This window comes from Falco cherrug, chromosome 4, assembly GCF_023634085.1.
Source record: "Falco cherrug isolate bFalChe1 chromosome 4, bFalChe1.pri, whole genome shotgun sequence".
Classification (NCBI taxonomy): Eukaryota; Metazoa; Chordata; class Aves; order Falconiformes; family Falconidae; genus Falco; species Falco cherrug.
In genome coordinates, this window is record NC_073700.1 from 55,210,972 (window position 1) to 55,238,848 (window position 27,877).

The following is a 27,877-nucleotide window of genomic DNA, read 5'->3' on the forward strand; positions in this document are numbered from 1 at the left end:
CTTTTATGAGACAGTTTCTCATTCCCCTCATCTTCCTTTTCCCTACACTTCTCCCAGTTTTAAGGGTGATCCCAATTTGAGATGGTATTTCAATGAGGACACACGAGTGCCTTGCACAATCTATCAATATTTCTTCACCTCCTAAAACTATTTATGCTGATACACCCTAAAGAGTAGATTCAATGCTATTTTATTACACTGGCTCAAAGTCACTGCGTGCTCCACTACTTTTCTCAACTGCTCATCCTGCCATTTACAATTTATGAATCCCCACAGTACAGTAGTAAGTAGTCTCTGTTTGCATGACCTTGTCGATTCTGCAGTTAAAAGAAATTTTTCTTTTATTACCATCCCTCATGAAGCTGAGCCAACTCTTTTTGTGCAACACAATTTGTTCTATGTATTGACAGTACCTTTCAACTTTGGAGTCATCAGTACATTTCATGAGCACACCGCTCCCTTTTTCCAACATTACTGTAAGGAACAAAACCTCAGTTTAATCCCAGATTGATCATTGAGGAACTCTGTCAGTAACCTCCCCCACAGTAATAACTCTTCTGAGCACCTTTATCACCTTTACAATTCTTAAAAGATCTCTTATTTTCACATTAGCAAATGACTTCTCATTTGGCATAATATCAAATACAAAAGCATTTTATTACCTCTCCATTAACTTATTTTATTCCAATATTTTTTTCAGTTTAACTAAAAATTCTCCATTTAGCAGTATAATTGCATGTGCTTTCTTGAAGTTCAGATAGAATTCACCTATCTCATTTCCCACTTTAAAAAGTCAGCTCTTTTATCAAAGTAGAATATCAGTTCAGTCTTGTATAAGTTTTCTTCTGTAAAATCAGACTGCATTCCCTGACATTTTCCATTTATTTCTGTATTTAGTTATTTCTGTATTTAGTTTATTTCTGTATTTTGTTCAGAATTTTGCCTACAGCTTTTCAACTTGCTGAGATAAAGGCCAAGTTGCTTGGTCTGCCTTTCCATCTTTCTTAAATGGAAGCATTGTTTGCCGTCACACATTTATATGGTGACCTGTATTGTGAAAAGGTATTAAGCATTATTGTCATTGTATCTTTGATTTTAGGTGCTAGCTATTTCAGTATTTGGAGATGGAGAACACCAACTTCTCCAGACTTACTGCCCCACAGATACAAGGTTACTGTATGTTTTAATGGGGCAAGTGGTTTAATATGACGAAGTATGTAAGCTTTCAGCATCAAGTCCATTCATAAAGTCTGACAAAGCAAAAGAGAGCTCAGAAAATCTTACCTAAGTTTAGGAATAAGATACAGGCAAAAAGATACCTAGTTTATTTTTTTTCTTCATGTTGTGTAGCCATCACATTTTCAGGTTCAGTTTTACCTCCTACAAATTTAATTCAATTTCTATGCATGGATTCCAGTTACCCACACTGACTTTGCACCACTGAAAATCTTGACCTCCTTACTGAAATTTAAGGCAGAATATTAATTTAGATTTGGAGCATTCTTTACTTTATTGTTAGTAACAGCCACATCCACTCTACACAGAAACTTCACATATTTTCCTGATATTGTTTTATTGGTACAATAAGGAAATTGCTTAGCTTTAAATTTCTGTGAGTCAAGGTCTGGGTCTGACCTCATCTGCATCACATAATTTTTGTATTTTCCAACACCAGGACTCAGACCGCTAGTGCTAGAGCTATTTGTTGTGCACCTCTCTGTTTTCATTCTTTCGCACTCTTTCTTTAGAAATCAGAAAATTCTTCAGAGGACGAGCTAATAAGGTTCCTTCTCTTTGGGCATGTTCCTCAACTTTATGATTTATTCTGTCTGTTCTAGAAGGAACTGGATGTGTTGGGGGATGTATCTGGATTTTTTCCCCTGTTGCCATAAGAAATCTTTCTGTTGCATTTCCACACCAAATTTGCTATCAGCCAGTATACAGTCCACTACTCTGTTCTGTGGACCCATGTTGGTGACAGGCTTCCTCAGTTTTCTTAACAGGGAGACTAGAGTCACATGTCTCTCTCTATTATTTGCTCAAATCCCACGTTTTTTGTCTTCACACACAAACACACCCCCATTATGTACCAATATATCATTCCCTTACCTAGCAATATGTCAGAGTCAGGACAAAAACCTCTTTGTTTTCTTGATTCTTCCCTTTTTTTCTGAATTTGGTTTCTTTTTTTTTTTTGTCTCCTTTACCACTAAACCTTATTGCTTGTTCTTCAGTGCAGCAAACTTCTTCAAACCTAATTCAACTTTTCCTCTTCTTTGCCTTTGTGGTTGTGTTTCCACCTGGGTCATATTCCTCATCTGTATAGATTCCTTATCTTCAGATTTGATTTCACAGATGCTACATATTTGTGTTGTGTCAGACCCTACTCTCCCTTTCTGTATCTTGTCTTCAATATCCCCTTCTATCATAATTTCTAGCTTTACTCTTTTGTTCTTCAGTCCCATCTTCCTCAAGTTTTATAAGATGACATTTCATACATCAATATATGCCACTGCATATCCATTTATGAAAGAATATAAATCTCATAGCATCAGATCTTGGTCTCACATCCACCTTCAAATATTGCTAAGGCTGCCTCACTTACTGCCCATGTCTTGTCTTTCTTTGAAGGAAAAACATAAACTTCTTCCAAGCAAACTCCCTTCTTTATCACCTCTTAGCAGCTGATGCTGCAAATCTGTCCTTCATCAAAGTTCTACACTTATTAATATATTTATTAATGTGGAAAGCAATTCTTGCCCACAGAATACTTCAGCTAGACAGGCCTCTGTCTAATTCACACATGAGAGCCTCAAAGACAAGGAAGATCCTGAAGATTATGAATTGCATGCAACCTATCAAGCAGGAAGCACAGAAGTTCACTTACCCAAACAAACAAGGACTCAGTTCTTCCCTACCAAGGACTGGATCCCACACAAACTCTCCCATTTGCTCTCCTCCCACTGTTCTTGATAAATCTAATCTCATGTTTCCTCCATGTTGTAAAGTCACAAATGGGTCTTGGAGAGGTCTGAGACTCTCAAATATGGATTTTTCAGTTAGGTCAAGCTACTTGTTTTTAGCACTGTAACGTAGTTGACAGCTGTTTCCCCTTAAAAATAGCTGCTTCCCTATCTTTTTCAAACACCAAAAGACTAAGCCATAAAATATGTGTATTTTTATTACATAATTCTAGACAGAGTGAAAACTGCTCACACACGTAATTTCCCCTTGCTGTTGGTCTCCCAGGCATTCTCAAGTGGGGTGGGAACTACCTCTGAAAAAGTTTTCCCAGAAAACTGGCTCACAGAAAAATATATCTCCATCAAGAACTGAGTATGCCCCATGTGACTGGATCTTTTATGTAAAGTTCTAATTGCTTTTACCATTGGAAAAGCCAAATGGTCATTTTACAGAAAGCCTTTCTTCACAAGCCAAATAGCGTGAGGAAAGTAGGTGCATTTTAGGGGAACTCTAAATTAAAGATTGGATCTGAGACAGGAAAAGGTATCAGTTAAGGAAAGTGGACTGAGGGTGGAGGACCCATTGTTCCATCCGCAATTCATGTGCCAACAGAGCATCACTTTCTTTTTCAGTGTCCTAAGTCACTGAAGGATTTCAAAGTCAAGTAATACGTCAGAATCAGGGTTATTTCACAGTAAAAGATATCAAAAAGGATACAGAAAGGATATAGGAAAAGATACAGAAGAAAATGGCTTGATACAGATTACCACAGTGATGATTATTTTTGGTTACAGAACTCTATAAAAACTTGTCTTATTGAGTAAAGGTAGTCTTCCCAATGCTTGGCTTCAAATATGTTTTCATTGCGCTAATATTTTATAATGTTAATAAGGTTACCTGAGATTATTTAAAATTGTTAATCATAATGATGTTTATGGTTAATTAAGAGTGCTTATTCTGCACCTTCTTTGGCTCTTGCATCAATATGAAATAATCCAGATGAAAATGGAGCAGCAAATCATGTCTGAAAGGCAGGTAACAGCACAGCCAGAGATGTCAAGGTTCAGTAGTCAGTTTATGGTTTCTTCTCTGATTTGTGGCACTTTGTTCTGGCCACAGAAAACCAATGTGCTCACATGCTTATAGCACATGCCCAACAAATTATACACATCTGGAAGCTCTTTGACAAATCCCTACAGGCTTCTGCTTCCCATTTGTCACGTCTCTCCTGTTCTATGAAAACTCTGTAGAGCAGGAATTGTGTGGCTAGGGGCAAACAACTGATCTTGATGCCAGGTAGAGTGTGACCCATAGGAATTATATATATACATGCTCTTACCCTGCAGCAAATCTGAGATAACTTTCTCCTGTGTGAAATAAGGATGAACACATCTGTTTGCCCCATAAATCGGGGCATATATGGTCAGGGCGATTGGGGAGTAGTAAGTGGTATGCTGAGGTGACTCTGGATGTGGTTTTACTCTTTCTTACTCCTTGGCAAGGAGAGCTTCTGATCTTCATTACAGCCCATAAATATCACTGTACTATAAATATATAAAGTACGTACATGACAGTATGTCTCACTGTGAAATGCTGTTCTACACAGGAAGTAAGGACAGAAGTGTTGAGTAATTTTTTTAATCGATAAAATAGTTTGCCAATGGACTAAAGCAGGAAGATTCTTGGAATATGGCTTGAAACTGGACAAATAATTACGTGAGTAAAACCAAGTTGACAAATGGATGTATTTGCATACATCCATAATAATGATAACAATGCATAGTTCATCCAAAATCTTCAGAGCATTTAAAAATCAGATTCCTCAGATGAGCAAGTTATTAATTCAAAGGTATACGAGTTCTGTACATGCTGAGGCTAGATGCTCTGCACAGCCAGAGAGGGATTGTAGCCACTGGTTCGTTAGCCCTTCTGATTAGGCTTTCCTCTCACATGAAGTTCAAAGAAGAAAAAACTTCTCTGTCCTATAATATGTCAAGTGCAGCTCAGCTTCATTTATTATGGGAAGGATTTTTTTTGAGATGGAACAGGTTTACCAGATAGCGATTAACATGATTTGATGTTTGTGTGTTCATTTCAAGGATGGATTAGAATGACAGGTGAAAGAAATTTAACTTCCCTCATTCAGTAAAACGGTAGCAAAGGAATGAAGAATAAGCGCTCAAGGGCACAAAACAACATATTTTTAATCACATGATTCCCCTTAGTAAAAATTTGTTAAATGACAGATGATTTCAGAAAACTAGATAAATTGCTGATAACTAAGGGCAGACTTATTTGCTTTGAGAAGTCCTTGACTGCTAAGGAATCAAGATGTGATTTATTACATTTAATAATTTAATAGTACAGCATTGGCTTTGGGGGGGGGGGGGGGGGGAAGAAAAAAAAAAGAAAAGAAAAGCAAAAAAACCCAAACCAAACCAACCCTCAAACAATCAAAACTCCCAAACTCAGAAATGGAAACAGCACGAAGAATTTTGAAACAGGGTGTACACATTTCTGGAGCAGTAAAGGCTACAGAAAGATAGTTATTAGAGTTGTGGGATCACAATAAGGAAAACGGTGTTGTGCATTTTCTTAGGTTTATAAAAGGCCAACCTTAATGAAGTACACAGCTTCCTCTTGAATTGAGAAACCACTCTGCTTTTTTTCCTCCACAGATAAAACCATTGTTTTATTCTCACAAAAACACTTCAGAGAAAAAACTGAAAACATACCCAAATGACCAATGCTGACTGCAGAATTACATTTGTGATCTGCTATCAGTAAATGATAACATCCCTAAGCTGACAAAAGAGATTGCAAACACTGGAGGTTTGATTCTATTGGTCAGCAAATTTGTGAGTAACACAAGTCTGTGTTTATTTTCTCCAGGTAGTTTGAAAATGGCAATAAACTGCTTTTCTACAAAGGAATGTGACCTAAGGAATTTCCTCATTCAATATGTTCTTTGCTATAGCAGGTTCTAATAATGATGGATTTATGCAATAAAGTTATTGCACTGATCAAGAAAAATATGGCAAAGAAAACAGTGTGACTGGTTGGTAAGAAGCTGAAACTTAACGAAGGCTTCTCAACGAGTGGATCAGAATCAGCCACATCCCAATGCAGCAATGGTTTTGCATGCGTAAGGACAATGAGGAAGGTGCCAAGTGTTAGAGGTGATGAGGCAGCATCTAGCAGAGAAAACTTGCACTGCAGTTCCAGTACACGTTGCAACTTCAGTTAAACCTGGGTTTACTGAAGCTGCCGTTATGGGGGTCAGCATAAATCACTCCTGAGTGATTCTGAGTATTCATAACTCCTGAGTATACTCCTGAGTATTCATAACTTTCCTACACACAATGTGCCAGTCTTGGATGCAATGGTGAGGCCCACACTGGGGCTTACAGCCCACCTTTACGCTCAGTGTCTCCCAGGTACATGAAAAATATTTTGTAGCTTTTAACAACATGAAGATTTTAGTACACATTTTGCACATTCAGGAAGATTAGTCCCCTGAGCTAATACAATATGCTTACTATTTTTTAATTTTTCACTGGTTGTAAAAAAAATTTAAAAACAGCTTACAATTGTTAAGAGGTTACAATTGTTACTGACTAGCATTCCTTCCTGTACCGGAAGCAACAACACGTTCTCAGCAACTTCCTCAAAAATTCTCACTCCTCTTTGGCCATTTGTTATCAGTTCTACCAGTGATGATCATTAGTGCATGGAGTATGATAAACTCATTATGAAAATCTACAAAGCAGTGCTAAATAGAAATATTTATATTCTCAGTGATTTAGAACAACTGCCCAATAGACCTGGCTGAAATCTGGAATTTCCATTTACAAGAAAATTCAGTAACAATGTAAAAATTATGGAGCCAGACCAAAAGTCAGCCTATCCCAGCATACAGTCAGCAGCAGCAGTAGCAAACATCAAGGCAGAACACAAAAACAGGGCACATAGAGATTACATCTAGACAGGTGTATTTAAAGGTACCGAAGCATGTGTGTTCCAGTAATTTGTCTAAATTTATCTGAACCTCTTCATACTTTTGCCCTCATCTTCTAGTACTGAAAGTTACTTATGCTGTGGAAAAAAAGTACTGTCTTTTGTTTTAAAACTGAAGCCTGAGCATTTCCATGACAGCGCCCAAGCTTTTGGACTCTGAGAAATAAAGTATAATCACTCCTTGTTCAATCTTATCAAAGATGTCTAAACTTTTATCACATCCATCAATGCCAAAGAGGAAGGATTTTATCTGTCCTCATGCAGAAGCTGGTCCACACTAGAGAAGCTTTGGTTTTGTCTTCCAGTGTGTTCTAGTTCTAATGTGTCTTTACTGACCTTGCGAGACAAGACTACATGCAAGATAAAAACATGAGAAGATCATATATTACACAACTGTATTACCATGTTTTTATTCTGTTCTCACTTCTTATCACTGTAACTCCCAACGCATAATTTCTTCTTTGTCTATCACAGAAAATTGAATTTATATGTTCAGATAATTAAATTATTATTAGTAGTAACAGATTTTCTCTCCTTTTTATAAAAGACTAAAGTCCATCACTAGGTAAGTATAGTTCAGACTGTGGTTTGACCATGTGTAATGCTTTGCATTAACACCGAATTTCATCTCCCATTTTATTGACCAGTCACTGTAAGACAGAATTCATTTCACTACTTGATGTTTACAGTGTAAAGCCTCTATGAGTAGGTCATTTAGATTTTCTTTTTATGTAGGGGAGATAAGTAAGCATTTCAGGAGACGTTTTATCTCTTTCTAAGCTAGTCATTCAAAATAAGTCAATTCAACAGTGACATTTTTTTTCCTTTTTTGGGGGCATAAAGAAAGCCTAGATGTACATATTTCCATAGAAAGTAAATAAAGATAAGTAAGGTAGATCTTTACCCTCAAAACAGTAAACACCTAAAAAAATAGGAGTCTTAGCTAGTAGTTCTCCCTCCAAAATCAAAGAAAAAATATAGGCACTGTCCACAGCAATTCTCTTCACCTTTCTTGACACTTATTTTTGAATGGGCTGACTCTTGGAAAAGCTTCTCTCTTCATTGATTACAGAGGGAGCTGGGAGGACTGAGACTTGGCATACTTGTTAGAAGGTTAAATTCATATGAGATTACTCCATTGTTGGCACTATGAGATCTTTCTGAACTGCTAAAACTTAGTCACAGATTTAGGAAGGTGCTAACAGGTCTTGATCATTCTGAAACATACCAACCACTGCAGTTTTCATTCCCAAGTTACATGGCATGTCACAATTGCATGCCATCTTCCATCTCTACAGAGACAGGAAGCAGATGGGACTGCTCTAAGGAGTCTGTAAGCTTTGTGGTGTCATTATCTGTCACTCCTAGATCAGTTCTGGATGGGTTGAACTGCACAGGTCTTGCTAAAGTGGTACTTACCCTTCAATAAAACAACCTCACCATTTAGTCCACATTCAGTGATCTGCCTTTTAACTTGTAATTAATGCTTCCATATAAAATAAAGTATTATTATTTTCTTCTAATTATATCCTAACATGCAAGCTTTAATGAACAGTGGATCTTATTCATGGAACAGAAAACATTGGGAGAGATATTTTTGATTGAAAGAAACGTTTCAGTATTCATTAATCAAAATACCAGTCTTCTCTTTGTCGTACAAAATGTAAATGCTCTGGTTTGGTTTCATTGGACATACCTCTGCATCTTTATGGTAACCACGGTTCGAGACTATGCCATTCTCAGCCTTCAACTTGCTTACAGGAAATGCCAGTTATTTATAGAAGAGATATTTACCAAGGGGGGAGAGTCAGCATTATGAGCACACGGTGAAGAACTGACCCAAACAGAAGCATTTCAATGTGATTTCGGAAACTAAAATATGTCAGCTTCTCCACTAAAATTATTTAATTAATTAATCAATTAATCTAGCTGTTTCAATAGAATATGCACACAAAAATCAGGATAATTGAAACTTCCATGGAGTTTTCTTTAAAAAAAACAAAACAAAACAACCAAACCACTGATTTTCTTTTAAAATACTGTGACAAAAATCCAAGGGAGATCTCTTACTGGATGAAAATTCCATTACCTAAAACAACTCTTATTTGTCTTCAATTATTCATCCAGAAATATGCCCGTTATGTAAATAATTACTTACAATGCTTGTAACACTCACTAAATGGTACATGTTTCTTGATGATATGAGCAGTCAGTTATTTGTCTTGATATTTGCAATACCCTAAGGGAAGTACTATGACATAGCCATTAAAATTTATTACTGAAAACTACATAAACAAAATTCAGTTTGCACTTCTAAAAAAAAAATATGCAAAGATCTGAAAACACATTCCACTGTATCTAATGACAGAGAAAAATTCCTGATTCTTATAAACAAAAGATAGGTAGCAAAGCAATGTATTACACAGTACCAAGCTAGAAGAGTAAAGGTACTTTAAAATGAAGTTCTGTGAGAAAGTCATGAATCCTACTTGATTCATTGTATAAACAATTTTGACACTGTGGTCCAGAAATGTAAAAATATTTAGATACCTAAAAATGCAAATAGGTACCATAAGGAATTTTCACACTCACTATAGACACTTAGCTCCCCCAAACACAAACCCAGATGATTGACTGGCCTTGTCATAATCCATCTGTTAAGAACTGAGAGGTGATGGGGAAAATAAGCTCCTTGCTTATATTATTAAAGAATGTTTACCATTTTATAGCAAGTAAAGCAATGCAGTCAATAGCAATTAGCAACATTGGTGCTTTTGGTGATCCTACCAAATGCGAAATATACCATTACTTGTTCAAATACCTTTACTAATCTGGACCTCTCTGTGGTAACTAGCTCAGAAAAATGAGAATAAATTACTTATGCTATAAAATTATCACATCATTTGTGTTAAGGGTGCAAAAGTGGAGTTAAGCCAATGGCCTGTAGAAGGAAGGAAGAAATGACAAAACCAAAACTAAAATCTGTAAATGCTTGTAGGAATCTCAGTAGGTGAGAAGTTGAAGGTTTATCACAAATTCGGACTAAGTTGTTATTTATTTTCAAGACAATGTAGTGAAGTAAGAAATAAAAGCTTACATAAACCCATGCTTTTTTCAAGAACAACTGCTCTCTTCATGTCAGTGGTTATTGCAAGTTGTCAGGGAACAGTTCTTTTCACTTGCAGATAATGCTAGGAGATTTTTACAGAAGTGGAATTTGAAAAAATGAAGAAAGCTTTTATATTGTGATCCACTCCGATATTCACAGTAACACAGAAATACATTTAATCTGTATAAAAGCACAAATAACTGCAAATGTGCTTGGGCAAGCCTCAATGAGTTTTTAAAAGTGGCTATAACAACTACCTGTTGGTTAGAACTCAGTATATTTATCCAACCAATAAACTGAGACCAGATATGTCATACCTTATTTATAGCCACCTAAAAGTGAGCTGCTAATCCACTGTATACTAGCCTTCCTTTATCATCATTGATGGAGAGATTGTGGCAGCACAAACAAGTTATTCATCCTTACCTAAGACAGATACCTAAAGTATGTGACGTAAATAACTCTCTAAATGAGTCTTGCTTTCAGCTGTCAAGACAGGGAGCATAGGCAACTACCTTAAACATGTTGCTTAATGTTTAGATGGAGTCATTTGTATCAGATGTGGTGGGCTGATCACTGCCACTTTAACAGCAAATATAAATATATATATACACAAGTGTGTGTGCGTGTATACAATGAAACGAAGATTAAGTGAGTAAATCTGCATAACTTCCCTATATTTTTCAGAGTAAACATCAAGATAGATTAAAAAGGCCAGAGAGTTAACTACATCACAGTTATTTCCTCACTTTGTACAGCTTTCTTGCTTTGCAGTTTATGAAACACAGATACAAAGACACTCACAGATTGATAGATCTTGATAAGATGACAGACACAGTCAGAAGGATGCACCCGCAGGGACCAATTTCAAACTGAAAAAGAAAAGGACACGTTTTATTTTGTTACGTACATTTTTTGACCAATTCTAAAGAAATGCAAATCAAACAGAAAGCAGAATTGTTCTCATTTATGCCAAAATTTAATTTCTTGCTCTGGTTCTTAAAAAGCAAGACATACCCATATAGTGTTTGAAACAATGTTCAGATGTTATCACGTGAGACTGATAAAAGCAGAAAGATGGCAGCTGAACTATAACAGGTTTATTATCTTCTCTATACAGAGTACCTGGTGAATATTCTGCTGAAGAAATACAACCAAATCTTCATATCTTGTGGCACTATGTAGTATTAGCTGGGAAGAAATGCAAAAAGAAAAAAAAGTAACTGAAACAATAGCAATGCATTTTTATAACCTGAAAGCTGAGCTAAAGTAGTGAAAACTTTAAATCTGACTGGAAAGATTTGAACTAACAAAATAGAATAAAGATCTAATGAACTCTACCTATTACTGTTGTTTCTTGGTATAATATTGTATCTCAGCACTTCATATATTCTGAATTTTGTAATACTCCTTCTTGTTTTTAAATTAATTAAACAGACAGTTTGAGTCAATTTTAAGCATTGTTTATGCAATGAAAAACAATTCCTACAACAAACACAGGAATACTGCAGCTTTAGAAAACACAGAATGGAAAGTAGCTCAGGATTTTGTATGTATGTGCTGGGCCATCTATAGCAGCCATATATCAGAGCATTTCTGATCATACTCAAGAGAATACTCCCATGACTACTCTTATTTAACATGAAGTTCACAGATCCAGGCCCTTATTTCAACATTCTTTGTCTATTTTTCCATCTTCAGATTTTGACAGAAACGATGGTATTGTGGATACTGTGTGTGGAAAGATCAAGCAGTCTGGATTATATTCTTTTCCATCACATTTTCTCTGTGGTTATGCCCACATTACCTTTGTTAAGCAATATTAGAGGCAGCACAATGGTGTTCATTGCACTCTGAAATAGCCAGCAGATCAGAATTATGATAACATATTAATTAAATAATCTATCCTGTCTCTTGGAAGAGCATATTATAGCCAAGGTTTTCTGTTGCATTCACCCTATTTATACAGATTTTCACTTCCAGTTCTTCCAAAACTGGCTGGTTCTTAAAAGATCATCCGTTCCTCCATTTAGGAGGCCAGTAATTCCTCAAACCACTGAAGCCTGGCTTATTGCATTGCTGTTTGCAAAACTACTTGAGATCTTCAGACGGAAACAAGACATAACTGGAAAGCACTTTGCCATTTGGAACTTCTGAAGGAAAAAAAAAAAAAAAAAAAAAGCAAAGAATTCTATGTAAGACAAGAAGAAAATACTGCCTTTTAATGCTCACAGCCATGCTGGTCAACTTGAAAGGACCCAGTTCACTCTTATCACATATTAATAAAAGGCACAGTTTATAAGCTTGAAAGGTAGACAGAACAAAAAGGACTTCAGAGAGACCAATCGCCCACAGATACTGGGACACTTCAGAGCCAAAGAGGCTACAGGATTTTGTTATTTCCTATTGGGTTTTGAATCACAACTAACTAATTTGACATAAAAGATGTTATAACACTAAAAGAGCAATGGAAATCAGATTCATTGTACTAAAATGAGAATAGCTAGAAAGAGGATATATGGAGAATGTTACTGTGAGTTACACAGAGCCTTACAGTTTCTAAGATTCCATCTGCCTTGTATTTTCCTATGGGAATGAACTGCTGTCTTCCTGATGGCCTGAAGAAGATACTCAGACAAAACCAAAGCTCATGTTAAAAGGAACAAAGTGAGAAATCAACATGTTATATGAACTGAATGATGAGCCAAAGATTTTGTATTAATATTTTTAACTACTTTTTTTAAAAAGGACTTCTTGTATAATAAGTTCATTTTACATATTAAACAAACTTATCAATGAAGCACATAATTTAGCTGTGCTGTGCTCTCCCAGTCAATTTAATATGAATTACGAGTTTCTCTATACAAAAGAGGATAAATATAGTTTTAAGATGTTAGTAACATTTTTATTGGAAAAGAATATTTTAAAAATACTTTAAAACAAGCAGAAGAACATATCTACAATATCATCACAAAGGAAGCATTTTATAGATGTAAAATATGCAAAATATCACTTGAAATGTCTTTGAATTTGCTGCTTCTATCTCAGGTTTGAAGAAGGACTTATGTGCTTCTCTGTTATTTTTCAGCTATCTTAGTTGATCTAATAAAAGATATGACATATTCTCACAAAACCTGGTTCACTTTACATGATTAAAAATATCATGTAGGATCCAGTACAGCCAAAGCTAGCAATCTTAAAGTTAGATGACTTGTGTACAAGCAGCCTAACTGCATAGTATAATCTAAGTAACGTAGGCAGCTACAGCACAAGGAAAATAATCCCAGCCATAACAAAATATCCTGCAATATAAAATTGTTGGAGGAAAATGCTGTTGTCTGGAAAAATAACTGTTGTAAAGATTTTAGAGGAACCCTAGCCTCAATGATATCTACAGTATCTTTCACAGCAATTTCAAAGAATTTGACTATCCTGTCCCAGCTACTGGGACAGCAGGAATGACATTTTGCATTTCTCCCTAAGCCATTTTAGACTGCATAAATACATCTTACAAAACTTTCATTTGGTAAACCATGTACATATATAACAGGCACAAGCACAGGAGCATTGTACAACAACTAAAACTGCTTCTCCTACTTACAGTGCCACGATTGCTTTTTCATTGCCTCCTGCACGCCACAGTATGTCTGCAATAGCCATGGTAAGGCATTTGGTCCTGTGAACTTCTGAAGGCTGAAGACAACTGCAGTCCAGGAGATGCAGGAAACAGAGAAATACCAAAATATGTATTGGGAAGCTCACTCATCAGAGGGCAAAATGCCCCAAATACAATATACACAAATTCATAGCAGGTTTGCAGCCAAAAGAACAAAGCTTTTTTCTTTTTCTTTTTTTTTTTAGAGACTACGTAGGTGTTGTAGTGCCTAATAATGAGGCTCTGTCAAGTTGCCTCAGAAAATGATCATTTAGGTATCTCAGTTCCTTCTGTAGTCAAGAAATAGACAACTTGGATGGCCAAAGCAAAAAAATCCTGATTTAAACAGGGAGCTAGTATTGTTACTGAGAAGACATGCCAATATAAAGGTACAGTTGAATTTGACCTTTCTCTAAGAATAAAGCATCTGAATGAAATGCCATGAGAGCACTCGCTGTGCACGCACTATGAAGACTTCTCAGCAATGGGCTGAAAAGTTGATAGGAGAATGTGGCACGGATGTTCAGCACCTAAAGAGCTCTACAGAGGGCGATGCAACTGAAGTTGCCGCTAGAGTATGTATGGGCTTTCTGGAACCATTCTTTGAGGTGAACCACCTTAAATCTCATTTTAGGCATTTAAGAAGGTACCTTGGATCTTACTGAAGACGATCAGATCTGGTGAATAGAGTTGTATCTAAAACAACTTCCTTTTTAGCTTGCTAATAAAACAAACTGGCCACAGTGGGTAGGTCTCTTCTGAAGACAGAAGCAAAAGAGAAATTTAAGGGAAATTAATTCACCTAGGTCAAGTGTTAACAGCAGTGTGTTGCGTCTGGGGGATCTCAATGAGCTTTTGCTGCTTGTAATGATGGTTAGACTGTTATGAGTATTTAAGCTATGAAATTTTAAGCTTGCTAGCCTATGTCTATATGTTCTATGACAATACCCTTGTAATACAGGTGAATCTAAGAGATGAAATACACAATCTCTGTTTCTAGGAGATTAATACTAAAGATGGCGTCTAGTTTATAAGGAACGATTATAACAAAAATATTATTAAGACCAATGGACCAAAATCAAGAGAATACTAAATAAGGTATGATCAACAACAAGAACTGATTATACATAGATCTATAAGCATACCCTGAAAACTAATCTTCTAAAAGAAATAGTGGATGCTCTTTCAGAATACATATTTATAAATGGTTGGACAAAAAAAACAGGTAAATATACTTTAGGAAATCAATAATGTATTGGTAAATAATGGACAAGAGAAGCTAATTAAACTTTAAATCTGTAATTAAGTTGTTTCACTATTCTCTAACAGGGTTGTTTTATATATTAAATATGTTTTTTAGTTTATAAAGGCCCTCATACTTAATTTCTTTCTAAGTTTTTATTTCTTAACTCTTTTCAACAAATATACACCATAATGTTCTTACCTACTACTAAACTATCTAAAGTACTACCTGCAATCAACACTATGTTTGCGTTTTTTAAATAAGGTATGCTCAAAGTGGTGACCTAAAACATTACAGTAATTGACCCAATATTGGTCTGTGGAGCCCCACTATTTCTGGATATTTTTTTTTACTTAGATGTTTGGTTTGGAACTTATGCAATGATGTGCAAAACTAAGGAATGTTTACAGTAATCTATTGATCCCAAACATGGAAGCAATGCTGTCAACACATTTCCTACAAACTGTGTTTTATGAAGTCTTCTAATACCTCCTGTTATTCTAACTTCCAAGATATGAACAGAGAAATTAGGACAAGGAGGCCAAAAGTCAGAAAATGGAAAATGCAGATTTAAGAATAAAACCCAACATTCATGAGCCTAAAGAAATGGACAACAGATCCATACCCCTGGGAAGTATAGAACTGGAATTTTCTCTAGTGGCTTCAAGAATGGCAGTCTTTGAAATTCAGATATTATCAGTCTTAAGAGTGTTACCAGTATGGGAGATGATGTCAAAACCTGTTCCCAGCATTACAGTAAAAGATCTAATAATTCAAAAGACTAAACAAGAAACACCAAACATCAAAAAATTAAACAGACTTTCAAGTACAATGTCTGCCTTGAACATAATGTTCATTTAGAGAATATTTCCTTCTCTGAAGGATGTGAGATATGGGAAATAATTGGTGAGAGTTTTCAAGTAAAAAATATATAATCATAATTTTCTCTTATCTCTGCCTGTGTTCTAATACAGGCACTCAGAAATTTATGGTAAGCATAGCAACTATTTTTTGTTTCTGAGAGAGGTAGCAGAGTAAGAAGGAGACATGATAATTGTTTCTTGAATATTGAAGAAGCCTGAAGTCAAACACTTACTGTGAAGTGCCTAATAATTTGAAAATTCAGGTTAGAATTAGAAAGGAATATTAATCCTCTCATTTCAGGCTCCGAGATTTCCCTTTCTTTCTGCTTGACTAAGAGTTTCTGCCCATGGCAAACACATCATAAGAAAAATATGTTTATATCTCATGAATAAAACAAAATCTTTTAAAACCATGTGGATAATAGGAAGGGAAAAATAGGAGAGGCAAATATTGCCAAGTAAACAGGACACATTGTAGCTGGCATGCATTCGGACATTAGTAGTATAAAAAATCTGGCCTCAATCCTGTTATTTGGGTGCCACATTATTTTTATATCATTTACAATCACTGAACTGTGTTGAAAGAAGAAAAGCTTAACATCTCTATTTTCACTAAGGATGACCTGAGACTCAAAGGGACCAAGGAGCAGATGATCAAAGGCTGTCCTCCAAGCTGAAACAAATTCTTGGTTTTCATAACCAGAAATAATTCTTCAGTGAGTTCTGTGGAGATTCCTGGTCATAAAATCTAAATATGTACTGATTTTCTTGCATGGAAGTTTCTGACTTTTCTCTGTTATGTGGACAAGAGCCTTAATGTGCCTCTCATTATCATCTGAATTAGAATAATAAAGTTTTGCTAGCTAATTTTTGCACTTTTAAAAAGTGTACTTTGTACAGCAGGCTCTTGATATGAATTAACAATGAGATATATTGAAGAACTGAAGAAGAAAAAACCTAAACTGCATAACATTTTAGAATTAACTTGACATTACACCCTGCACATATCTTATATCACTGACCCCGTCTCTTTATCAGCCCATGCTAATTGCTTTTAAGTGACTTCAAGGAACAGGCAATTTTCAAGTGATGAATTCATAGCAACTTATTTGGCCCTTGTTCTGGGGTCCGCAAGCAATCAGTGCCAATAATAACTAGCCACAGCAATAGTAGTAATGGTACAACTTTCAGTATTGTGTTCAGACTCTAAGCCTGGGTTTCAACATTTCTAATGGCTTACTAGGTGTCTCACATTAGGACTGCCTATCTGCTAGAACTGCTGGACCTGTGCACTTGCGTGGACTTGGATTACCCCTAGGACTTGGTAATCCTTTGATTAACTGTCACCTCCCATCCTGGGTGCTGAAGACAAATAATGATGTTCTACAGGTGCCCGATTCTTTCAATTATTGATTAAAAAAGCCCAAACAATGAATTTACATTAAATGCCAGACAGACAAAACTAAGACAAATCAAAAGAGACCGTCCCTTCCTAAACAGTTGCAAGCAGATAAGGGTATATTTAAGGCCAAATTTGTACACGATGAACATGTTTACATTGTAAGGTAATGAAATTTAAGAAAAATCTCAGCATGAAATCTTTTCTTCTGGCTGAATTGTGTTCAGTGTATCACCCACAAATAACACAAGGTGATAGCAGCTTAAACCAGTAAAATACTGTTATCCCTATTCAACAAACTGTACCTATAAAACACAGGAAAACTTTGTGAATTTTTTCTTCTGTATTGCATTTAATTTCTTATTGAAAACAAAAGGCAAATACAAGCAGTCTGGTGATAAAGTAGTTTTTTAGACATTATTTTCTAGCATTTCACTGAATAACCCTGTTCCTTTAGCAAAGTAACAAGTACATTAGTATTATAGCAGTCCAAGTAATTTTCCTTGACACTAGCAATGCTTAGTAATATTCTTTTAAATTAAGTACATACAGAATTTAAATTAAAATTCTGTTAAGGAGTTTAACCGTGAAAGATCAAAGACAGTAGCAATAAAAAATAATTATAGATGTTACTTTAATTTTTCACCCTCCCTGAGATTCTTAGTGTCAAAAACTGCATGAAATTCATGGTCTTTCAAACCTTGATTACATTTTATTTGAAATCACATCTCCATGGGATCTCAAAGTTAAATAATTTTCATTGGCCTCAATTCAAGCTGTTCAATTTTTTTAGAGATTCTTGGGTTAATGACAAGCAAGTAATTATACAAATAAAACACCAACTTTAAATTCCTACAGTTGAAAGGGAAGTAAATACAAGCAAATCATATGCTGCTTTATTTCTTTCTCAGACACAAAGAGAAGTTCAATAAGTTCAAACTCAAAAGGCTCCTGAGTGGCTGCAGCAGAGAAAAAAAAAATTACTTTTATACGGAAAATATTTCTGATGTCAACTGCTGACTTACCGAGCGTCTTTATTCCTGTTACTGTCTGCAAAGATAAGCTGTTGTAGGACACAAGCTTGAACTGCAGCCAGTACTCCACATGGGCCACCCTGAGGGGAATAATGGGACACTCTATGAGCAAAACAATTTGCACTGTTTGGTGCTGATGAAAACTTTTGCGAGCCATATGCTTCCACTGAGGCTTAAGTCATTCTTTCATCTCTCTCTTTCCATCCATGACTTTGTACTACCCTCTGGCTGATGGGGTTTTTTTGCAAGCCAATGAAAATCATTGTTACTAGCTGGTATTGTGTTTTCCACTTATTTTTCCTGAAAATGCCTAGACATCTGTCGTGACATATTGACGTATAACATCAAAGGAAAGTTTTTTAAAAATCAGATCTGCAATTATGCAATTATGTGGACCTATTGACCCACAGTCTACTTTAACTTCCAAAGAGAAATCAAATCTGACTGTTTTCCAAAGAGTGAAAATAAGCCTTGCTCTTTTACCTCCTCTGACCATGATGCCTCCCTTCTAGAACCCATTTACATTACTTAACACAGATTTTAGTTTTATGTCTAGCCCTCTGTACAAGGCAGCTATCTCACTGGTGAAGAGAGAGAAAACAAAGGAAGTTTGAACCTTTCAAATTATTAATGTTAGGAAAAAATCACAATACCAGTAAATACCATATTAACTTTAAACTTTATGGAAAATAGATTTATAGCTGTTTTGAAAGACTATGAGATGGGGTAGCAATGTATTTCATTCTCCTTGCTTATTCCCTGCCATCTAGCCCACCATATGGCATGCCCAAGACCTGTTCCTATGGGTTAACTATATGCCAGACAGCTGTACAAGCTGTCCTGAGAAGTAAAAGGTATGCCCTCTTGTTGCCTAGAAAACTTCCTCCAGCACAAGTCTCCCTCCTTTATCATTCAGTTCTCTCCCAGATGGCTCATATCATATTATTTACTCAAGTAGTTTTCGGAGGAGACACAGAAAAGCCATCATTTGTCTGCAACACCTATGCATGAATGGAGCAGGCTGTGCAGGACACAAGACTATCACAGATACTACAATACCACACGTCACATTGTCAGTACTCGGAATTACTGCAACTTAACAGAGGATTCAGTATATTAAACCCCGCAGATGCTTTCCCATGTGTCTGTCAGCACATGCTGCCATTCTCAGAAATGGGCTCATTCTTAACATTAGGAAGTCCATTACTTTAACACAGGTCCCTCCTAAACCAGCATCTCATACTGGCCGACGTATCAGTGCTAGCTTTGTCTAGCCAGGTAAAATAAAAAATAAAACCAACAATAAGGGTAAGAAAGTTTTCTGGAGAGTCTGTTTTCTGATTTTAACCCATGACAAAGTCTATGCTGTTGCTACTCTCCATAGCATGAGATTAACCCAGGATTACACTGCTGCCATATGCTACAGCTGCACCTCTGATTTCCTCTGTAGATCACAACCAGGCTGTGATGAATCAGTTTAAGATCTGTCAAACTCTTCTCAAAACCCTGGAGAAGAATTAAAAGTGCAGCCAGCAGTGCTGCATTTGATAGCAATGTGATCAAGATTATCAGTTTAATTCTCTAGTTGTCTCAAGTATAGCATTGTCTAAAGGGATGAGACCTGCAGGTACATGCAGTTATGCACAGTATGCAACCTGGAAAATAAAGGTCCTGTAACCAGAAAATAGCTTAGATACTGATAACTTCCATTTTCTCATTTGTAATACATGCATGCTACCTCTCTGGAATTACACACATAACTAATGAGTGAATAATCTGAAACACATTAAGGAAAAAAACAAGGTTTATTTCAGTCCACCAGGGAAATTCTCCCAGTCAAAAAAACTATAGGAACCACTTTGAATATCTTCTTATAGCACCACAGAAACTTAACGTAGGAAAGAATCAAACAAATGTTCAGCTGAAATGAATTTTGGAAGTGAGGAGGCATATATTAACTATGTGAAATAAAAGCATCTAAGCAAAACATTCTGGTTTACCCTTCCTGTTGTGGGACTTGCAGTAGGAAATCTAATGGCCAGTGAGTTGCTAAAAGTGACAAGACATCCTTTCTCTACCAGCAGGGTCTGGAAACACCAAAAATTTACTGTGCACCAGTAAACATTACTGCCATGATTCCTTTTGGAGTTTAAATTAACATTTAATATATTTTTTCCTGCTAGGTTTTGCTTAAACATAGGCAGCTTTCTTCTGACATAATCAGCCTAATGAAATATTTAACTAGACAAGGTAAGTTAATTAAAAATCTTAATGACATCATTTGTTAGCCATTTTCCTTGCCCCAAAGCTTCTCTTCCTCTCACTTCTGTATAGTACGTAATGGTCTACTTCTCTCAGGCCAGATAAAGATTTTCTGCATCAGCACAGAAGCTTGATGAGTGTTTTGTAACGAGCAGTCTGCTCCTTTCCTAGTCTTTACTGAAGTCCTCAGATCATTGCTCTTAAGAGAAGAGACCTGATGCATGGATATCCCAGAAGCATATGTATGGAGCCACAGAGACGAAAGCATTAAGCTGCAGCTGAGGAGGATGCATTTTTATGATGGATCTGTTTGACTTTGGAGGCAGCTACATTTCCTGTGCCCTATGTGTGGTCCCTGGTCTGGGTCTATGCACTGACCAGCTGAGAAACCACACTGACCAACTGCATCCTGCATACAGAGTAGAAGGACAGTCTGAAGCACTGCAGTCTCAGTCCGTAAGAATCGGGTGCTCAGGCAAGGTTGACAAGATAAACACCAGATGAGTGAGTCTCCCACTCAATGCCCTAGACCAAAGAGACCTTTGTTAGCACCAAAAATTTCTGTGGATTGGAAACATGCTTTCCAGGCTGACCCTGGTCATGGTATGGTGGTTTTACCAGATCTGGTCACCACAGGGACCTGCTGGGGATTTTAGAAAGGGCCATCTGGTAGATGATGCCTAGGAACTGATGAAAACCTTGTTTTAGGGAGGAGCTTGCATCTTGTGGCTGCAGTCCACAATTATAGAAACATGGCTGCAAAAGAGGTGGTCCCACCAGCAGTCCCAGTCCCCAGTCCCAGTAACACTGCAGGGGAATTTGTTCCCTTTTTATTTTAGAAATGAGCCTTATCATGTGAAACCCATGTCTTTAAGAGGCAAAAATCTCCTTGTGATTTCCCAGGCACTGCAGGCAATTCTTGCTACATCCCCTCATTTTGAGACAGATCAAGTTCCACCTTAAACTTATAAAACATTGCGCCCACATATCTTTTTTTCTCTTAAACTCCACCCTTGATTTATGTGCTTTTATTCTTTTACCACCACTAGCTTTCAGCTGAGATGGCTTGTCTTCCTCCCTACAAATAACTCCCTGCCACACACACATTTACACACTTTCTGTAGCTACTTTAAGTTCTTTCAGAAATATTCCACCCATCTCAAGTCTTCTAATAAGATTGACAAGTTGACATCAACCAGTGATAACCAGAGAAGTTGAAGAAAGAGAAGAGTCTTTAGAAGACATTTTTTTTTTACTGCTGAATCACAGCCTTTGTAAACTCAATGTAAAAAGCAAAGATGACTTTAAGGAAGTAATTTACAGTACCTTTTTTTGCACAATGCCGTATTTTAACTGTGGTATGTTATTAAATGTAAAACTCTGTATTTTCCATTCTTCACTGAAGCAAGAAAGACTAGAGCCAAACAAAAGATTTTTTAATTCCTAATAAAAAAAAAAAAAAGAAAAAGAAAAAAAATTTCTCATTTTAAAAACAAATCCAAAACACGGGTACATTTTCTTACAGTTATTTGTAGAAAAGAAAGGAGGAGTGTGGAAGGGTAATGACTAACTCACTATACCCACCCTTTTCTGTTTTATACATACTGTAAATAGCAACACCCAAATGAAAAGGAGCAATTTTTTCCTTTTCCTGCAATATTCCTTCAACTCATAATGCCGTGTGCTGCTCAGCATCGGAAACTGTTTATGCAGATTGTCTGGGGCACAGTTTCCCATGAATGCATTACAGAATGTTGCCTTAAATGTAACAGCTAGAAGAGCAATGCCTACTAATGGTTACATTGAAGAGAAAAGCACTGTTGCTGCATGCAGGACTGAGAAAAGGCAGTTTTGCCCCTCAAAATTGCTGATACAAGATAAATGTTTCTCAAACGTTTGACTACCGTATGTCAGATTGCATATCAGCATAAGCCAAATTCAGATCTTGGCCCTGAACAACTGCAGACCACTACTACTCAGGAATAGCTAAACTGAAGAAATTGCATTCATGCTAAAGTAAAGCTGAGTAAGTAAGAACAGACTGCTCGGTGTTCGTATTGTTACTCGGAGCTCTTTGATCTAGAAATGAAATTGGAAGGCACCCTCGCCATCTTTTCTCTGTTTTTTATTCCCTCTGTTTGAATGGGATGGAAAATATTAAAGGTATTTAATGGTTCCATCTCTGCTTAAAATAAGGACGATAAGCAAGGGAGAAACATAGATATGGGGACAGATACACACAGGGTAATAATAAACTTGTTCTGAACCACTGTCAATTTAAGGACTGGAGAATAAGCATGTGAATAACTCATTAGAGGCATTAATAAAATAATACAAGCTTCACTAATTAAAGCTGTTATCTGCGTTTCAAGTGGCATGCCCTTCTGGTATTTTTCTGAATTTTGGACAGGCATCCCTATATTACTTTTCCACTTGAACACTAAGTAAGGAATATACTCGGGAATGAATAGAGCACGTTAAATCCCACACAACCATGCAACACAGAGCATTCCATCACAGCTTTGGCTAACTTGAAGTAAAATAACATTCTCACACATCTATTTGTATCCACTATCATCTTACTTTTGCAAGAGAAATATCAATTGCCTTTGATACTACTTGAAGCATATACAGTGTTGAAAGATCCGGGTTCTTACTAACTTCTCCAGTTGTTCCTTCATCCTCAAAATCAACTGAAAAAAAATAAATCATATAATGTGTTGGATTAAAAAAATTGCTTCCCCCGGCAGGCTCGGTGACAGGGGTTCATCAATATGACAATTAACACTTTCTTCTCATGTGTCTTTATAAAAAAGAAAACACAATTTTAGCCAGGAAAGACAGATAAAAAACACATGAGCCAGCCTTTGTTTAATTACTTCTTAATGACTTCTTTACACAACCTAAGAAGTTAATATCAAATGCAATTATTCTGAATCAATGAAGAGTTACAAAGAAGCGACTCATACACATTTGGTTACAGCTGCTCTGAAGAATACAGTGGCAAAAGCCAAACTGAAGCTTGACATAACTTACCTAATTCTAGGACATCTTTCATCTGGTCTTCTTTATAGCAAGTGGATGTTGGAGACTTCCTACATTAAAATTAAACAAAACATGAATGACTAAATGTTCACTTCTAATGAGAAGAGTTGTTCAAAGAAACAAAGAGAAATATTGAGTGTGCCCACACAAACATACAATTTTTATGTGTGTATATATATGTATACACACACATAGAAAGGTGTGTAGGTGAGTAGAGAAAGATAATAAAAGAGGCACATAGCTAAAAACCATATTAATTGGTTTTCACCTTTAGCTTTTAAAATGTTCCATACAAAGAAGCTCAGTCTCACTAACATTTTTTTAATAAGGAAATAAATGGTGTTAGAGCAAAAAAACTTTTTCAGTGGAAGAAAGCTGAACTTCAAGAGCTCATCAGTAAAAACTGCCAGCACAGGGCAGTATGCTGCAATTAATTCAGAATTTCAGTCTTCTTTCAACATCAGTTTCATTTAATTTCTGTAATTTCAGTATATGTCAGGTCCTGCAAGCTCATGTACAGGGGCATATTTTATACTGCCCTGAATTTCAAGTGAAGAAATTAATTGATATGTGACTGCCTCTGAGTTCAAAGGATCTGGACCTAAAATAAAATTTACATCTCTGATCAGGATCACGATGAGATATAAGTTAGTCCTTAAACTACTTGAAATATCCAAATAATATAAGTGGGATTAGGTGTTAGACTAGCTTCCTTTACCAGGGTAATTTTTTTAATGCACTAATAGGTAGCAGTTGTCCAACTGCCCTTGTGGTTTAATTGTATATTAAATAAATAACAGGTAGAAAATTCATATAAACAACTACTAAAAGGACTAAGCATTTAAACTTGTTTGAGAAGTCAGAACTTAAATAGAATGTTAGATTTTCAGAGGTTAGATGGATTTATTTTTCCTGTTGAATTGATACCAAAATGAATTCAGAACCAAGGAAAAGTTTCAAATAACTACTGTAAAAACATGGGGGATTTTGGTTGTGGGTTTTTTTTGGTTCGGTTTCTTTTTTTTCTTTTTTTTTCAAAAGAGCAATACTGCATCATTGGCCTTTGCTTTGGAAAAAAGGTATTGCATTGACAGTTCTTTCAAAAATAGTATGGAATAATTTCCTCAGCAATATTCTTTGTATGCATGATATTATTATAGCAACAACTGCTGTCATATCACATACTTTCCACTAACTTAATTTCCTTTTTCAGCGTGTGAAAGATGAACAAAAGCAGAACACAGACCTATCACATTCAGGACTTTTCCCATTTAAAAGCATTTTGGCACCTTTCTCACTGGCAGTCTTTGATACTATAAGAACAGAAACATTTTTTTCTCTATAAACAAGGTAAAGGATTTATGCAATGAAATGTGGATGGCCACAATTTAAAAAAGATAAAATAGAAATGAATCACTTTGTTAGTAGGGATTTGAGGTAAAAATAAATAGGATGCCCAGCAGGTCAATATAAAAGGGCTGGCTGAGAGCAAATCTGTGTAGTGGCATAAACAGTATTGAGCCCTTGCTGAATATAACAGTACTTTAAATGTGATATAGAGTTTCAAATAGCTGAGTGTGGTATATTCTAAAATACAATCAGATTTCCTCTTGCTTTCTCTAATACTGAATTTCAGTGGAGATTTCTTTCTGCTAGCTACCTGCTAGTATTTTCATCTTTCCGGGTCAGGGAAAGGGTTGCAATGACACTATATTTGCCAATAAAATATTTTTTAGCCAGGTACTCATGTCACAACTACACCTAAACATAGCCACAATCCACAATTTTGTTCTGCCTGAAATTGTACACTATTGCTTCTTGTTTCCTACAGAATAATGTGTTTCTCCCCAGGTCAATCCAATTCAATCTAGTTTTGCAAAAAGCAGAGCTCTTAGTACTTAAGAATGCAGCACTACAGGTTACAGCATACTATCCAGCCTCAACTGCTGCTTCAGGGCTTGGTCTCCTATAGGTACTGTATCATATCTCCTAGCTTCATTAGATGTCTTGGATACCTTAGAGTGTCAAATAGCACTATGCGCCTTTGTTTAGGCACATAGATCACTCCCTACATCAAATTAGTAGCCTTGATTCATTTTTGTCCCAAACACTTCTCCTCAGCAGTGTTTCATCTGAAAAAATCTGTAAAAGAAAGTCAAGTCAATTGTGGTATAATTGATATATAGCCCACGTGGCACCAGGGTTTGTAACATCATTGCTTTCTGGAAAGTCTAGAAGATTTTGGTTCTACACCCATTCCAGGAAGAACCAAGCCCAGGACGCAAAGTGCTTTGAATTCTCAAGGCTAGGAATTCCCATCAAGCTGAGGAAAGTACGGACATCAAAGATTGATGTAGGGTGTTTTTCGGTTAAGTGGGGTATTTTTGCAGGTGTATGTTCCTTCAAGAGTAACTTGTGTTTCTCAAAACGCTGTCAGGACATTTATTGCAATTTCCATTTCAGCAGATGGTTACTGTTCAGGAAAATTTATTGTACACATAAAACCATACAGTTAGAATACTGAGGAAGGGGGAAGTCATCCGTCATGGCAGAAAAATGGGACAGGAAGAAAATATGCTTCATTATAAACATAGTATACAGTACTTTCTCTAAATATTTGAACAGTCCTATTTGATCTTCACGCATTGCAGAAAACTGAATTTACGAAGAATAGCTGAACTTGCAGAGAAATCACTTCTTGGCACAATAGTGCATGCACATTCCACTATTTCCTATTTATACTACAATACACAAAAGGTCAAATAAACAAAGGAGCTTAAAAAATAAACACTGACCATCACTGGCTTTAAGATGACTGTGTTGGTAAAACTTATTTTCACTGCCTGATTACAACAGCTTTTCTACAGGACATACATATTTTCTGCATCATAATATAGTGTCAGAAGGTTGCCTAGAAGTTGCAATCCTCCAGCCTTGTGCTGTTACACCATATACAGACACATATGTCATTCTTGGTACAGTAAGATCTGGGGAGTAGAGAAGAAAATTTAGACTGCTAATGTCTGCAAAAGGGTAAACAAGGCCATTGTATGCAATGCAGCTTGCCACTGCTTTAGGGCAAAATTATAAGAACCGAATTATTAAAAGCAATTGTAAAGATGCAAAGCATCATAATGAATACCAGGTAATATATTTCCGTAGGAAAAAGGCCTTGTCAAGAAGATTTAATAAAAATTCTGACATGCTTGCAAGCCTGGTTGGTAAAGGCAACAGAGCTCATACACTTAATTTCTCCAAACTTCCTTTTTAGTTAAGGCCTGCACCTGATTTGATTGGCACATTAGCAGTATGAAAGATAATTCATGAACAGATGGCTCATTGACAGACATGAACAAGGTAAATTAAAAAAACTTTGTCATTGAAAGAGTCATTTCTAATAAGCTCACACACGAATCTGCATCTGTCCTGCTGCATTTTAACTGTAGTGACAATTCAGGAGAAAAAAAACACCTTTGCTGAGAAGGTTTGTGTATGGAAAAAATAATGATGATAATCACGAGTTGAGCTACAAGATGGTTTGAACTGCATGATGAGTTGGGCTCACATGAATAGAATGCTCTCTCACAGGCAAGAAACAAATATTTATCTCCAGCTGTAAAACCAGACCTACTATAATAAAAGTGTAGCTCATTTATTCATACTGTACTTTATCAAAAAATTTTCTGTGCAGCATTCCTACCATGGAATTTTCAAGGAGCACAGTACCAACCACTTGTGTGAACTGACCATTACATTTAGCAACTCAAAACAGTTGCCAGCAAAATAAACAAGTATCAGTAAATTAAAACTGAGGGCTAAAATTCCACTAAAGATAGATGCTTACAAGATACCAGTTAAGAGACACTGTATAAAACATTAAGAAGAGTTCCCAGACTTCAACGCTCAATAAATTCACATCAGTGGAGGTGAATACAACCCTCCATTCTGTTTTTCAGGCATATGCACCCACTCTGCCTGGTTTTGGCCATCAAGTTTTGGACCATTTATTTTTAAGGATGTGGAATTTTCAGGGCCTTACACTTCTTGTCAGAAACCTCAGATTTGTAACAATCCAACCCCCTGTAACTTGACAGACTTTAGCAAAATAAATTCTCTTCCTGAAAGCTAATATCAAGTGTTAAATTGGAAGAAGACAAAAGCTTACACTGAGGAGTAGTGTAGTTCTCTTATTTTATTATTAAAAAAGGTAAATACATACAACCGCCTAGTGATGAGCACCCATATTGCAGAGAAGATTTTAATGCCTGGTAAAGTAATCTAATCTT

At 36.2% G+C, this 27,877-nt stretch overlaps 1 protein-coding gene across 1 annotated transcript in view; it reads right to left on the bottom strand.

Annotated features, from left to right (window-relative positions):
* MINDY4 (MINDY lysine 48 deubiquitinase 4) overlaps window positions 1-27,877 on the bottom strand; it is an 82,534-nt gene that overhangs the window by 33,752 nt on the left and 20,905 nt on the right. The window contains exons 6-13 of the mRNA XM_005442309.3: window positions 23,583-23,641; window positions 23,130-23,239; window positions 21,873-21,989; window positions 18,276-18,364; window positions 13,692-13,793; window positions 12,645-12,708; window positions 11,216-11,281; window positions 10,895-10,962 (exon numbers count right to left, since the gene is read on the bottom strand). Of these exons, the coding sequence (XP_005442366.2) occupies window positions 10,895-10,962; window positions 11,216-11,281; window positions 12,645-12,708; window positions 13,692-13,793; window positions 18,276-18,364; window positions 21,873-21,989; window positions 23,130-23,239; window positions 23,583-23,641 (675 nt within the window). The remainder of the gene's footprint in view (window positions 1-10,894; window positions 10,963-11,215; window positions 11,282-12,644; window positions 12,709-13,691; window positions 13,794-18,275; window positions 18,365-21,872; window positions 21,990-23,129; window positions 23,240-23,582; window positions 23,642-27,877) is intronic.